Source organism: Gigantopelta aegis, chromosome 9 (assembly GCF_016097555.1).
Source record: "Gigantopelta aegis isolate Gae_Host chromosome 9, Gae_host_genome, whole genome shotgun sequence".
Taxonomy (NCBI): Eukaryota; Metazoa; Mollusca; class Gastropoda; order Neomphalida; family Peltospiridae; genus Gigantopelta; species Gigantopelta aegis.
In genome coordinates, this window is record NC_054707.1 from 11,734,048 (window position 1) to 11,751,151 (window position 17,104).

At 36.0% G+C, this 17,104-nt stretch overlaps 1 protein-coding gene across 1 annotated transcript; it reads left to right on the forward strand.

Moving 5' to 3' along the window:
- Positions 1-3: 3 nt before the first annotated feature.
- On the forward strand, positions 4-13,472 carry LOC121382210 (inositol polyphosphate 1-phosphatase-like). The gene is made up of 6 exons (XM_041511735.1): positions 4-142; positions 5,463-5,685; positions 7,468-7,585; positions 8,277-8,423; positions 9,219-9,393; positions 12,737-13,472. Exons 2-6 carry the CDS (start codon positions 5,473-5,475, stop codon positions 13,176-13,178), a joined length of 1,095 nt encoding a protein of 364 aa, XP_041367669.1. The 5' UTR covers positions 4-142; positions 5,463-5,472; the 3' UTR covers positions 13,179-13,472.
- The last annotated feature ends 3,632 nt before the right edge of the window (positions 13,473-17,104 follow it).

Here is a 17,104-nt window from a genome sequence, read left to right on the forward strand (position 1 = left end):
AGCTGCGGTTTTTTGACAAGTGCGAGTTCATTTGGACGTTTATGTTTATGTTGACATCTGTACAAACTTGTAAAACGTGCTTTTATTTTAGTATTTAAATTTTATACCAGCCTGTACGAAAAATGCAGTGGAATTGTAATAGGTAACCATTAATGATTAAATAAATAATTTTTGTTGGCCATTTTTAAAAATTAATTTTGACAGTTAAAACGGTAACACAGCAATCGCTGGTCGATTGTTTTTGCTTCATGCATGATAAAGATATAATATGATATAATTTCACTTTATATTTATATTTTATAAATGCTACAAGATTTAAATTACAATATTTTGTTCAGACACAAATGCAAAATTAATAGATTAATGTTGGTGACAGTTGTACCCCAGTTGATTGGTGGTGTCTGTTAAGTTAGGGGTTAGGACATAGCTTAGCTTGAGTCTCCTCTAGCCCTCCCAGGGCACAATATTTCACGTGAACTGCCGTTCTGTTCGCGTGTCAGTTAAGAAAATTAAATTTACGCGAACCGCAATCTGGTTACATCATGACCTGTAAACGTTCAGAAATTAAACTTGCAAACTTCACGATTACAGGACGTTTATTCACGCAGACATACTGCTAGTATTTCTACAAATGTTTTAAGCTGAATTTTAGATACTTGATGCGCAGCAAATCGGTAAACAACGTTATATTTCAACAGTTGTAATTTGCAACCAGTCTAAAGTAAATGTTCAGTATAGAGTCGAGCCAAAAGTTTAAAAAAAATCTGCTCAGACCGCTGGGGACGGCTAAATTATCTGCTGCTATTTTATCTCTAAAGGAATATATGTAGACATAACACTGGATTGCCTATAATTTACAAAACGTAAACACCAAAAGTGTCACAAAAATTGAAAAATACTAACATCGCATAATGAGCTTTAAAAAAACAAACATTTGGAACGTCACTGTAGTATAGAAGTACCATCGATAAAGTGAAAGTAGCATAGCCACCGCAAAACGCAAAAAGGAATCCCTCCAAATGATTATGTATATATTTCAAAGGTGTAGCGCCCATTACGCACAGTACGCATGTGCGTAATGCAAAAAAAATATCCGGGGAATAGGTCGAGGCTGTCTGTAATTGTTCTATAAAATATCCTCTTAAAATTGACTCAAAAAAAGAGAAAAAAATGCCTCCGAAAAGGCTCAGATTGCATCTACAGGCGTCCTGTTTCAAACTTTTCGCAGGGGGAGGCCCCCGAATATCCCCACTCGGGAACGCCTTTGGCGTGCGTAATGCTAAGAAAATTTCTGGCTACGTCCCTGTATTTTGTTTCATTACTGGGGCTGATATTCAGTTCTTTTATAATATTGTTAACTTTAGCAAGTATTAAAGACATTTTTTTTGTAAAATGTTTTCTTTTGTATTTGTTTTAACTTTATGTTTGAGCTAAAAACTATGTATTTAAAATATAATTTCAACATAATTTTGAGGTAACTGATCAGGTAACCCACGGGTTACGCAAATATAATTCACGTAACCGAACAATTGGTTACCTAGGTAAAAATCACATGAACCGACTTCCGGTTCCCTCAGATTTCAAAATATTGTCCCCTGCCTCCCCTTATTGATATGTTGTAGGGGAGGGATAGAGAGAGCTGTGTGTAATACTTTGGCAATCGTTGACAACCAAATGTGTTTAAAATATTTTTTTCTCTCCTAAAATGATTAAATTTTAATGTCACAGAGTTTTAAGGTAGACTACAGTCACTTTTTGCACCCTTGTTGTGGCTTCATACACAATAAATATAATATATCTCGCCATAATTTCATTTGAAATCCATATTTCGTAAAAGGTACAATTTTTTAATCCAAGATTTTCTTCAAACACATTCTGGTGTATTAGTAATGTTCAAAGGAGTGCGTCGTTAAAACATTTCCTTTTCCTTTAGTAATGTTCAAAGAAAAAAAAATTCAATAGCAAATTTGCATTGGAAGTTTTCCAGCATTCTTAAAATGGAAACGTCATGTAAGGAGATGCAAAGTGATGTCATTGGGATACTGACATCATTCAAATTCGAAATTAGCTATATTATTACAATGCTTCGCCACATTAAAATAAAAACTGGGGTGGGACATAGTCCAGTGGTAAATCGCTCGCTTGATGTGTGGTCAGTTTAGGATTGATCCCCATCGGTGGGCCCATTAGGCTATTTTTCGTTCCAGCCAGTGCACCACAACTGGTATATCAAAGGCTGTGGGATAGTGCATATAAAAGATCCCTTGCTACTAATGAAAAAATTGTGCAGGTTTCCTCTCTAAGATTATATGTTGCAATTACCAAATGTGTGACATCCAATAAGCCAATGATTAAAAAATAAATGTGCTCTAGTGGTCGTTAAAGGTCAACATTTATCAAAAACGTAATTCGCTATTGTTTGGTATCTACGTATACCTTTTACAATATATATGAAGTATCAATAAAATTTTCAATTTTCAATTTACCCGTTTTTAATATATTCGCAATAAAAAGTCGCGTTTTTCCCATCGCTTGCCAAAACGCCTGTCGACTCGAAGAGCCAAGTCACGTGAACCTGTGACGCGCTAACCGGCATAACATGAAAGAGTGATTCGCAGCCTTTGAAATATTTTACTGGGAAGGTGGAACACGTGTATTTTTAAACCGTGAACATTTTATTATATTGAATTGAATTGTATGGATGGAATATTCTTTTGTATAGTTTTCAAATGTAAAATATGGTGAACCATTGTTTAGTGTTTGGATGTATCAAAGCAGCAGTTTTTCCGAACTTTAAACAACCCGACAGTCACAGGGTTTGCATGGAACTGGAAGTGGTTCTTGAATAGAACCCATGTGTAATGGAAAGGACCATCACGATGGGATAGATCTGCAGTGACCACTTCATCCCTGGGGATTACGACAATTATTTAAGGTGGTCGATAAATATGACGCCTGTTTTTTTAATTATTTTATTTTTAAACATATCTGTTCCAAGCCTGTATCCCCACCGGCACATGTTCTACGATTGCGCATGATACAACAAACAAGAAACCATGATGAGCACGACCTAAACTAGAGCTCAAAAGGGTGAGGGGGGAGGAGGTGGGGAGGGTACCATAGCAGGGGCAGCAGTGTAAAATATAGTGGTACGACTCTTCTTTTAAATTCAATTGAAGACATTTTTACAGATACAACAAATATAACCCACAAAAGTGCCTCTTTGAAAAGTGTTAGGCTCTGCGCCATCCCTGCAGTTGCGTATGGAGGGGGCCTACGGGAACCCACCCCCACCCCCATCAAACTTTTTTTTTTAAACTATTGAATTTTATAAAATCATATATACACATGTATATACGTAGTGTGGGTGCCTCTCCCCCCCCCCCCCCCCACACACACACAATCCCAAGGGGAGGGTTCCAAGCCAAGAACAATAAAAAATATGGAGCTTGTATTTCATTAAATACAAACATTTTGTGCGTGCATGCGTGTGTGTATATACAAACTTTGTGTGTGTATATACAAACTTTGTGTGTGTGTATATACACACACACACACACACACACACACACAATGTTCGTATATACACACACATACACACAGAGTGGACTCTGTCCAAACCAGCATTATGTGTAAACCAAAAAAAAATTAAAGTCCCGTTCAGCTACCGTTAATTTATTAGGAAACAAAAAATCTGTCGACACCGGATGCCTTCTATTCCGGACTTAGGATGCAAATTCAAGAACAAAAGAACCTTTCATGTAGTAATTAGCTCTGTCTAGCGCAATCTTGCTCCTATACTGTCTTGTACCGGCATGCGATCATACCTACTGTCTGCCAGTGGTCACCTTTTAACAATGACGGCAATAATTAGGATGCCACTGAAAGTGTTACAAAATAATCGCGCTATTTGAAAGCTTAACAAACAACAACACCTGTAGTAACGGGTGTAGGTAGCGAGATAAATCATATTATTATTTGCATGTGTTCATACCTGCATTGCATCATACCGATCTGTCTAAGACAATAAATTCAGATCCCTATTTTATGTGATATTAATCAATAAAATAATGCTATTCTGCTTGTTGTTTTAAATGTGTTCTGATCTGAACACATATTTTTTTATTACAGTCAAATGTTAATATCCCACTTTTCAAAAGACGGGACTGAATTTGTGTCTTGCTTTTCACAGGTAGGTAGGTAACTAGGTTAACGTGTTTATATACCATATCCTCACCAATTGAAGTACCATTAGAGTAGATGTATAAATGTGTTAAGACCAAAATGTCTTTTCGAACAATCATTCTCTGCTGTCGGCATGTTGACCTACTAACAGAATGCCTGATGCTACGTCACAGGTCTAATGTGGGTCAAATCGACTGAGCAGTGGGTTTTTTCCCAAAGCGTTTTACAAAAAGTCACTTTATTAATAACTGGGATGGTATTTTTGTTTTTCATTTTTAATACTGTAATATTTATGTATTTGTTTTATATACTGCGTATTAATAATGTGCCATGATTTCGGTATTTTTTAATTTTTTATAATTCTGGACAAAATATTAATTTTAACTTTTAAAAGATGAAAGAAATTTAAAAAGTACCTTTTGTCAAATATATCATATCAAAAAATTACGGTTGGATATGTTATAATATATTTATTGTGTGCAAAGCCAAAACAAGGGCCCAAAAAGTTACTGTTTTACAGAAAATTGTTAACTTTCAAATCTGTTATCTAGAAAAATATCTGCTGTGTGATTACACGATAAAATCTAAGTCAGTACAAAAATGTTTGTAAATTAGCCAGTGTTTCTTGTGATATTTTGGAGAGTAGTAGGGTAGAATTATTGCTGATCAACAGTTTATAGAAGGAGCTCTTTGATAACATTGTTGGGGTGGGATCTAGCTCAGAGGTAAAGCACTCACCTGATGCATGGTCGGTCTAGGGTCAATCCTCGTCAGTGAGCCCACTGGACTATTTCTCGTTCCAGCCAGTGCACCACGATTGGAATATCAAAGGCTATGGGATGTTCTATCCCATCTGTGGGATGGTGCATATACATGATCTCTTGCTACTAATGGACCATATCTTGTATGTATACAGATGCATACAGGACCATCAAATCTCACATGTAGGAACAACCTGGGATGGCGGTGTCGTGTACTATTACTAGGTCACTGTGACCTACTTTTCACAGTCTACTGCACCTGACAGTAAGTCATTGTCCAGACCATATCTTGCATACGGGACCATCAGACCTAACATGTAGGAACAACTTGGGATGGTGGTGTGTCACATACTATTACTAGGTCACTGTGACCTACCTTTCACAGTGTACTGCACATAACAGTAAATCCTTGTCCGGACCATATCTTGCATACAGATGCATACATGACCATCAAACCTCACATGTAGGAACAACTTGGGATGGTGGTGTGTCACATACAATTGTTTTGAATTTCAGATGAAAGAAGATGATACCTTTATCGGAACTACTGTCTGCTCTTATTGGCGTGGCTCAGAAAGGTGCACATGTTGCTTCAATTATCCGGTCCGATGCAGATCTCCTAGAATTGCTAGTTCAAGAAAAAAGTAGCAAGGAAAAGAATCCCAGATTTGTGCATGATTTTAAGACTCTAGCCGATGTCATTATTCAGGAAATGGTGCGACATGATCTCAGCAAAGAGGTATTTATTGTTCTAATTCAGGGCTTCTAGAATTTTTATAAAATTCACTAGACATGGGATCAGTAATTTAAGAAATTTACTAGCCACGATTAAAAATCCACTAGCCCTACTTTACTTCAAGTAAGTACAATTTTACTAATTAATAGTAATAATCGGATGTCACCTAAAGAGGGAGATGGAGCTTAAAAACACTAAGATTGGGGGGTGGGGGGGGAAGTGAGTTACAGTTTATTCATATTTTAAAAAAATAGACTAAAGTGCAGCATTTGACAACTTTTGTTTTCACTAACCATTGAGCATGGTAATATTAGTTGTTTACTAGCCCAACATTGAATATCACTAGCCATGGGAGTGGGGCTACCATAATCTAGAAGCCCTGTCTAATTGTTCTGTATGTTAACATGCATGTACATGATATCATTCTACAAATAAAGCCCCTGGAACGGCTTTTCCTTTCAGTTTTAATCAGTCTTTATTTGTGATCAACCCAGTCCAAAATAGCCATGGCAGTCCAAAAATTGTTATTCATGTTTGAAATAAATCTAAGAGAGATGTTGCCAAATGTTTTTTCTTTGATATAGATTTCGTTGTTATCTAATTATGTTATAGACTCCCATCATATGTGGTCATGTGGGATAGAAAAAGTATACCAGAGGTGGTGGAAATTTTGACCCGGGACGAGGCTTGCCGAGGCACATGGTCGAAATTTCCACCACCTAGGATGTACTTGTTCTATCCCACAGGACCGCATATGATGGAGTCTATAACATAATTAGATAACAACGAAATCTATATCAAAGAAAAAACATTTGGCAACATCTCTTTTAGATAAATAAACTACACTATCATTTTTTCCGCGTCTGTTTCATGGTTAACAAGATAGCTTTTATAATGGAGGTTTTGATAAGAAACTATCGATCTAAAACTAACCAACTCGCATTGATATGACGTCATAGTCCATGCAAGACAGATTTATTCTGCATGGGCTGACGCCATGGAATGGGTCTTGTCTTGCATGGCTAGGGATGGGAGAAAATACAGAACAGTTATTTCAAACATTCTTAGACATGATTGTTTTCTGTTATAAAACAGATTTCTGCTTTTTAAATATTCCGTTACCAATTTTTGTTTTCCACTGGTTATAATTTTTAACGAGTGGTCATTCGGAGCACTTCACCTTAATTTATGGTGCCAGAGAAAACGAAATTCGCCGGAATATACCACCCCACCAAAAAAACACCCAACTGGAACGCCATCTCTCAGTCTGCATTAACATCGCTATGTTCGAGTAAAATCAGGTTTTGTTTTTGATAGGATGCACAATCATGTCTGTGTTCTATGAAAGCATTCTCTCTATGGTGTATTTGGTGCAATGTATATTTTTTAGTAGATGATTGTAGTGATACATTTACGGGTAGCATACTTTTATTTATAAGTTCCTTGCTTTTAAATATTTGAGGAATGACACTTTAGTATTCAGGGTTCGAAACTCACCAAACAATATGTGGGCCCAAAAATAATAATGCATGTTGGCAAATTATGGTAAGCAAACCACGGGCAAGATTTTAATGTGGAATACAAATATTAATAGTGGCTCATATGTTATAGCCTTAAAGAAGATAATATTATTTGGGCGACTAACACCATTATTTTTTTAATACTTAAGTTGCCCAAACAGGACATTGGTCGAATTTGGCGACCTGACCACATACCGTTTCAAGCCCTGGTATTATTTGAAAAAATTATCAGTAATGAGAAAAAAATCTTGTCTATTTGTTTAAGTTTGCTGGAATTGAGAGCCGAATCCATGGTGAAGAGAGTAGTATTTTCACAAACACTCTTGGTGAAACAGTGGTGGTGCAGTTGAAAAATTCAGTAGAGGAGACTAAGACACTTCTTTGTAAGTATGTCGGGTATTACTACTATATAAGAGTTCTGAAATAAGCAATTTGATCAGTTCAGCTTTTGGTATTATGTACAGTAGAAACTATTTTGTATTTGTTACAATGATTTACATACCTATAATTTAGACATAATATTAAAGGTCCTGAGTTTGAAGCCATTGTAAGATGTTTGCAACAACAAGAGCCTTGTTGGCGACTTCTATTTCATACTAAATACATTTTCTTGTTTAGAATATCAGTGTCTGTATATCGAATGCGTTTGCGATTGTATACTAAAGTTTGTAGCACTCAGTTTTTACTTTAATTTGTGATATATATTTTCATATGTACAAAATTATTGGGAGGTAAAATCCGGTTTGGGCTACTACAAGTATTAGGATAACAACAAACACCATGTAAATACAGACATTAATATTCTAAATAAGAAAATGTATTTAATTTGTATGTTACATCATCGAAAAGGCTCTATTGGTCGGAAGCATTTTACAGTGGTTGTAAACTCAGGACTCCCTTTAATATTGAAATTGAATTATAATTTGTTTTATATATTTGAAGCCCAGTTGCCAATATATATTTATGCTGAAGTGTTGTTAAACATTTATGCATTCTTTTTTTGGGGGGAGGGTATTTCAGATAACTACCTGTTAGCAAATGTCTGTTTATTTGCTCTCTGTTTCTGTGATTTAGGCGATGTACTAAATGGCAACTCAGTGGCAGCAGGTCTACTGGCGGAGGCCGTCCATTCAAGCATTTCTGCTTCCATGAAGTCCACATTTCGTCATGTGACTGGAGAAATTCCCATCTCAGATGTTTGTGTTTGGATTGATCCAATAGGTATTTATGTTACCACTGATGTAATATATATGCATGTAATGTTAATTAAAATATCTTTCTCAGATGTCTTGTACTGTAGGTTTTTGTCATTACTACATAAACATTAATTTGTGACATTTTGTTCATTCTTGAGCTTTATTAAACAAGCCGTAATTCAAATGTAGATATAATGCATTTGACAAACCAAAGATCTACCTATACAAGACATTTATTAATTACTTGTATAATTATCTTAATGTAAAAAAACTTTCCAATTTCTCCCATGATTTCAATCTGTTTCGACCCTTTCTGTCAGTTTCCTCCAACCATCGCCTATCTGTCTCAACTTCCTCCACGGGTGCAATCTGTGTATTTCCCTGCACCCATCTGGCATCCTCGTCCTCTGCCGCTAATAAAGCTGGTCAGACCCACGGCACTAACTAACGACTGCCGGTAGTAGAGGTGCATAGTAGGTGGTTACAAGTGTCGCTTAATGCCAGAAGTAACTACTGAACACTCCCAGAAGTGGCCAGACTAAGTTAAACACTGGTGGGGAATGGCAGGTGTGTGGCACAGATAGTCGCAAAAGACAAGCACCTGTCGCATTTGGAGAGACAAGGATGTGGAGGTGGGCAGCAAAAGAAGTTGAAAGATAGGAGTTGCCAGATCGGGAAGATATGAGGTGGAATTCAAAAAGGAACAAACAATTTTTTTTACAACAGCTGTAAACCTAATTCTATTAAAATCTAAGTAACCTAGATATGTTTTGAATGTAATCAATGGTCATCTAATGTGTCTGAGTATATTCTTTACAAGATTCCACAGCCCAGTACATTCAAGGACAAGTCGGATGCCCTAATGAGTTTGGTATTGTGAATGAAGGATTGCAGTGTGTGACCATTCTCATTGGTGCATATAACAGAATAACCGGCCTACCTGTAATGGGGGTGGTGGTGCAGCCGTTTGCCCACTTCGATGAACTGTCTAAGAGGTAAGACCTTTTTAAAGCCTACCTTTGGACTCTCATTCTTAATCCAAATCATGTCATACAACCCCTATAATTAACAAAATGTCCATGGCAAAAAAGAACATGCCTTTGAAAGAAAAGAAAAAAAATCAATATAGCCCCAAGACAAAAAGTGCCATGGAGAATTGAAAACTAATTTTTTTTAACTTATCTTGGAAGACATTTAAGACACTATGCTAAGCGTGTGCTAACCATCATTACCGATTAACAGATACTGTCATTGTATATGAGACCCGAGTTGATGCCAGGTAATCATCCCCCATAATCATAATCGCACCTGTGAAGTGGGTGAAGCTCTGTGTATGTGGTCTTGCACCTCCCCATTGGAATGTTTGTTTTGTTTAATGACACCACTAGAGCACATTGATTTATTAATCATCAGCTATTGGATGTTAAACATTTGGTAATTTTGACATATAGTCTTAGAGTTAAAAGTTTGTTTTGTTTAACGACACTACTAGAGCACATTGATTTATTAATCATTGGCTATTGGATGTCAAACATTTTGTTCGTTTGACATAGTCTTAGAGAGGAAACCTGCTACATTTTTTTCCATTAGTAGCAAGGGATCTTTTATATGCACCATTGGACAATTTGATGCTTACAAACAAATGACCGTGTCAGTACTAAATATGACGTCATCACAATTTGGCAAACACACAAAATGACGTCATGTAGTTTAAAGAGTTTGCGTTTACAGCTCTGTTTTTGGTGTTATATTTATAACAAAATGTCATTTTAATGCAATTCCTTATAAATTTTGCAGCAGGTTAAAGGGAACTTTTGTTTTTGAAAATTATCTATGAACGTGATTAAATTACAAAGTTATAGCAATACTCAGAACAGTGCGTAAAGTGGTTTACATCATTTCTATACGGGTTGGCCTTCGTGCACGTGCGTCGAAAGTAAAGGCTTTTAGAGAAAAAATAGCTGAGGTAATAAATAGAATAACAAACTCGGTACCAGTTATTATCAAATTTATGTCCCTCGTGAAATAATTTTAATTTGTCACTCGCTAAAGCTTGACAAGTGAAAATTATTTCACTTGGGACATAAATTTGTTAACAACTGGTAAATTATTTATTATCCTCTATTTATGACAGGTTTGTTTACTATCAGGCTTGCTGTTAACTTATTTAGTTACTGTTAGAAGAAAAACACCCAAACAGATTTATCCCCCTTACATGTGTAATAAATAGTAGGATGGTAAATAAATATTATCTTAAAACGCTTAAAGTTCCACGCCCTAGTTTCAGCCCGCGAAAATTAATACTAATTTTGGTTAATCTACAAAACTGTAACACACTTAGATCACGTTTTTATAAAATAGAGTGAAAAAGCAGGTTTTATATCGATAAATACCATGAGAATCCCCGTGACCCAATTACTTGAAATAATTTTGAAAATTAGTATTCTGATGTCACCGGTAGATGTCGCTCGAAGCACAGAAATGCCTTTGTCACGACAAATTTCCCAGAGTGCACACAGACTTGGGATGCGTTCCTTTCACCTGTCCTGGGCATGTTCCAACTGTTCTGTCCTGGACAGCGAAAGGAATGAGTTTGGAATAAAAAGTTACTTTACCAACATGGGTGCTTCTGTTGAGGAAGTGGCTGCTGCAGCAATCATGATACTTGAATCGGAATAAGATGACAATGATAGTCCGTCACTGACCATGTTGACTATACTACAGTGTTTGAAATAATAAATTTTATATATAAACCGCAATTAGCCTACATTTGCTATTTGGCACCGGGTACTAGTGGCTAACCTATTGTTATTAGCAATTAGATGCACCATTTATTATTGTTGGTAGTGGTAGTGGTCGTGGTAGTGGTAGTGGTAGTACAGTCTGTAGGTACCAGAGGTGGGGAGGCACTTCCCCTCCCCAGGACGAAAATGTAAGGTTTTTTTTTGTCCTACTCTATTTAAATAAAGGTAAAAATATAGCTTGTCTGAACTTAATTGTTAATGAAAATGTTCACGAACTGTGAAGAAAAACCTCACAAATGAACGACAAGCAAACGACAACAAATCGGATGTTGATTGCGCGAACCGTGCACGAGAAAACAAACCGAACAAAAATGATAACGGTCACGTGGTATACCAACGTCTGTGTTGAAACGGGAAGATCTCCTCTAAAAATAGATTAGACCTTGTCTGCTCAAAGTTTTTTTCTCAGATGCGTTTTTAAGAAATACGAAAAATGCATTTTGTGGTATTACAAACACCAGGGTTACCAAAAAACACTTCAGGTGAATGGAAATGTATATTCTAAATAATAAAATGTAAGTAAAGTGCAATTTTATTTGTGAGAAAATGGGTTTAATAGTGAAAAACAACGGCGTAATGGTTAACAACTAGGGCGTGTCCCTTTAATGTATAACATGTATACATATCTACACATTGTTATATTGTTTTACTTTGTAGTGACAAAAATCAGTTAGGGGATTATAGATTTTATCTCCGTCCTTGTGTCTGTCCGACCGCTTGTCACACATATAGCTTTCCGGATGTTCTTTTCACAATATCTTAAGATATTGAGCTGAAATTTTGTGTATAGATTTATCATGTTATGACCTTTGTTTTGCAGACTTTATTTTGGTAATACTTGAAGATTTTGAGATGAAAATTTTGTCTATAGCTTTATCGTGTACTGTTACAGATCAAGTTTAACTTTCATACCAATTTACCCATTTTTCACGGAGTTATGTAGAAGATCCAAAAACAATTTGGGCCTGGTAGGGGATATGTAGTCTGTCTGTCCCACATATGTTTCCAGATATTTTCTACAGAAGGCTTTGAGATATTGAGTTGAAATTTTGTGTATAGCTTTATCGTATACTGCTACAGATCAATTTTGACTTTCATGGTGATTTACCCATTTTTGACAGAGTTATGGCCCTTGAACTTCAGCAATGTGAAAATTGGTTTTCCGCACAAGGCCTTGAGATATTGAACTGAAATTTTGTATATAGCTTTATCATGTATTGTTACAGATGAAGTTTAACTTCCATGGCAATTTACCCATTTTTGACTTAGTTATGGCCCTTGAACTTAGGAGATATGAAAAAAGAATTCCAGACTTTTGTTTTGCAATATCTGAAAATATTTAAGTGAAATTTTGTATATAGCTTTATCATGTACTGTTACTTATCAAGTTTAACTTTCATGGTGATTTACCCGCTTTTCTCGGATGTTTGGCCCTTGAATTTAGGAGATACGAAATATTGTTGGGTCAGGTAGGGAACGTGTATTGCTTTAGCGGTACTCTAAAAATGCTTGTTTGTTTTTATGTTTGTGCTAGGTGGAAGACTGAGATAAACTGGGGTGTGTGCCACAACAACCGATTCAGTTCGTTCGATGATCAAACTATTCCCAAGCGCATTCCGACCGTCATTGTAAGCTCTAGCGAATCGGAAGACGTGCGTCACAAGTTATCAAAGGACTTCTGCCTGCAATATGCAGCGGGCGCCGGCTACAAGCTACTGTGTGTTGCTCGCGGTCTCGTGGACGCGTACGTTCTCAGCAGGGCGAGCATCTTCAGCTGGGACTGCTGCGCCCTTCACGCCGTGTTGCTGGCACTGGGCGGGGGACTCGTGGCCTTCAGTGATGTCCTCTCACAGGACGTGTGTCAGGTGAAATACAACCATGTAACTTCCACCAAACACGGCCACAGCATAGCTGGTGTGGTGGCTTACAGGTCGGAGAATAATCGCCAGGCAATCGTCACATGTTTGAAGTCATAGTATTTATATACATGTAGCATAATAGGTTTTTCAGGTAATCTTGATTATATCAGTAGTAGAGCACTTGACAGAAGTGTGATAGGTGGTAGGATTGATCACCTCTGTGGACTTTTCTTCTAGTTTTTATTATCCATTCCCAGCTAGTGATACTTGAAAGGTATGTCCTGTCCTTCCTGTGCTGAGGTGTCGTTAAACAAACATTCTTTTCCTTTCTTTCACTATCTAGACCAAGTATTGAAATAACAATATGTTTGACAACAAATAGCCATAGTTTAAAATTTGCTGAGGTGTCATTAAACAGATATTCCTTTCCTTTCCTCTCAACCAAGAGTCAAAATTACCATTAGACACTAAACAACCATAGTTTAAAATGTGCTGAGGCGTCGTTAAACAAACATTCCTTTCCTTTCTTTCACTATCTAGACCAAGTGTTGAAATAACAATGTGTTAGACACCAAAATAGCCGTAGTTTAAAATGTGCTGAGGTGTCTTTAAACAAATATTCCTTTCCTTTCCTCTCACTTCCAACCAAATATTGAAATAATCATGTGTTAGACACCAAACAGTCGTAGTTTAAAATGTGCTGAGGTGTCGTTAAACAAACGTTCCTTTCCTTTCTCTCTCTATCTAGAGCCAAGTATTAAAATAACCATATTTTAGACACCAAACAGTCATGGTTTAAAATGGGCTGATGTGTCGTTAAACAAATATTCCTTCCCTTTTCTCTCAACCAAGACTGAAAATTACCATTTGTTAGACACCAAACAGCCGTAGATTAAAATGTGCTGAGGTGTCGTTAAACAGACATTCCTTTCCTTTCTCTCCAAGTGTTGAAGTAATGATATGTTTGACACCAAATAGTCGTAGTTTAAAATGTGCTGAGGTGTCATTAAACAAATATTCCTTTCCACGATTATTTGATCTTTTCTCTTTCTCTCTATATAAAAATATAATTACATATTTCCTACCATTATACAATTTACTCTATTCTGACTGGACGATGTCACTAAAAAGCTGAATGTTATCTTTCAATAAACCTCAGAAAATTATGCCATTAGGTAAAATGGGATGTCATTGTGTAAAACAGGTCATGGAAAGGACATTAGAAGCTGATTTATTTGTGTTGTTAACTAAATATGTTCCATGACCTGTTTTACATAATGATGTTCCATTTGATGTAACATCATTTTCTGAGGTTTATCGAAGATTAACATTCAGTTTTTGAGTGACATCATCCAATCAGAATAGAGTAGATCGTATAATGGGGGGAAGTTTATAATTATTAAATTATGAACTATGGTCAACAGTGCACAATTTCCTCACCATTGTTTTGGGCTCCGTGATAAATAAATATATAAATCTTACTGTAATTTGACTTTAGATCCATATTTCATAACTGATACAGGGGACAATATTTCGAAATCTGAGGTAACCGGAAGTCGGTTCACGTGGTTTTTACCTAGGTAACCAATTGTTCGGTTACATGAATTATATTTGAGTAACCTGTGGATTACCTGATCGGTTACCTCAAAGTTACGTTGAAATTATATTTTAAATACATAATTTTTAGCTCAAACATAAAGTTAAAACAAAATACAAAAGAATACGTTTTATAAAAGTTTCTTTAATGCTTGCAAATCAAAAGAAATGACTTGTAGATGTTTCTTTTGTTTTCGTACAATCGTAGCGTTGTAGATTTGTTATTATTATTATTATTATTATTATTCACCGCTTGCCATCGGGATCGCAAAAAGTAATTTTTAGTTGCCCAAATCTAAAAACCACTGTCCTCGGCATCGAGCCACCGTATTCTAGAACCTCTGTGCAGCTTGCTGAAGTTAACACTATTAGCCCAGTACTGAAACAATATAGATACATTTGGAGGGAAAATGTCCATTCCCTGGTTCCTCTGAAGTATAATGCAAAACACTCAGTCACTCACTGGTGCATGATTAGACTAATAATTTGTTTTTAAATATAAATAACAAATAAAGGCTACCATTTCTCACTGATAATATGTAAAATTTAGTATACAGCAGATTAAAAATAAAAAAAACCCACCAAAAACCCAAACAACAAATGTCCAGTTCCTCTGAACTATAAAACAGCTCATTGGTGCATGATTAGATTAATAAAAATAAATTTTATAACAACATAAAAAGAAAGACCACAATTTGACATTGATATTTTGCGGTGGTGATGCTATATTCACTTTATCGCTGGTACTTCTATATTACAGTGACATTCCAAATGTTTGTTATTTAAAGCTCATTATGCGATGTTAGTATTTTTCAGCTTTTGTGACATATTTGCATTTTTGTTTACTTTAAAACCATTTTCAACCTTCAATTATAGGCAATCCAATATTATGTCCTTTAGAGATAGAATAGCAGCAGATAATTTAGGCGCCTTAGCGGTCCGTGCACATTTCTTTAAAACTTTTGGCTCAACTCTATACTGAGCCTTCGGTCGCAAGTGGCCTCAGATTACAGTTATCTTCCCATTTGGTTACAGTTATCTTCAAACCCGGAAATTTGACCACGCAAGTAGTCTGCTTTTTGACTGTGATTATTTCATGGCAGACAGCTATGAAGTGGCAACTATTTGACTGAAGTGACAGGGGAGATCATGTAGTTTGTAAACATGTGTAACTTGTTGACATTGAAGACTTGTTTGTGGTAATTCCGGCCCATGCAAAAGTAGTGCTTTTTGTGTAAAATGGGAGTACTCCGGCCTGGTTTAGAGGGTGTGTTTGTTTAAACCAATATGCTGGGAGAAAGAGCTGGACAACACGGGTTGTCCTTTTCAGGGTATGTGTCCCCCAGGCAGGCAAAGGTACATACAAAAATCCACGGGCCTGCTGATATTAATAAAAATGTTATAGCCACTAAGGCTATATAGAAACATATAGCGAAATTAATTGTGGTCTGAGGAATTTCCTGTAATTGTGAAGTTTGCGAGTTTTAATTTTTGAACGTCTACAGGTCACGACGTAACCGATTTGCGGTTCGCGTAAATTTAATTTTGCATAACCGACACGCGAACAGAACTGCGGTTCGCGTGAAATATTGTGCCCTGTGATACCATGTTTTAAATTCCAATGTTGTCTTGAGACACAGATGCAATTAGAGCAATTTTCAAAAGCATTTTGACAGTGAAAATGTTTCAGCATTCAGAAATGGAAGCATCGTGCATCCAGTTTTATTGTGCTTGTAGGCAGATGCAAAGTGATATTATTTGAATACTGACCATTACCATTACCAATATTTATTTACATGCTCATATACTACTAGAGTTTCGAGCATGTCTGTCCCAGGTCCGATCTCTGAAATTAAAAAAATAGCTATATTATTACTGTGCTTCACCATATTAAAAAAACATCTACTTGCCTTCACCCATGTCAAAATAGGATTTCCATATTAAACAATGCTGTTTACATGTCAGTATGTTTATAAATATTATTCGTAATTTTAGACAAAATAATTTAATTTAAAAAAAAAAGACAACAGCAGAAAAGTACCATTCGTGAAATAGAACATATAAACAAATTACTGTTGAATATGTTATAGTTATTGTATACAAATCCTCACAGTGGTACTGAAAATGTCTTTTATTGACTGTGGAACAAGTTAGTATTTGCTACATGATGTTTATAGGAATTTATTTATGTGCTTGTTCAATATTTGTGAAAGTGAATATATCAAAGTGTAATGCAATGGTCTGTTTAAATCTAGTCAAATTGCGATGAAAATCACGTTTTTAAGTTTGTTATTGAATTAACCTGTTATTTTCTCACATAACTGATTTTTAAACTGCAGTACAGCAGACCAAAGGATTTTATACTTCATGGGAAACACTTTTTTGGTTTCATGCCTTGTGATCATGGGAACCCATCGAAAACTGTTTTTAATAGAAATAATTATATA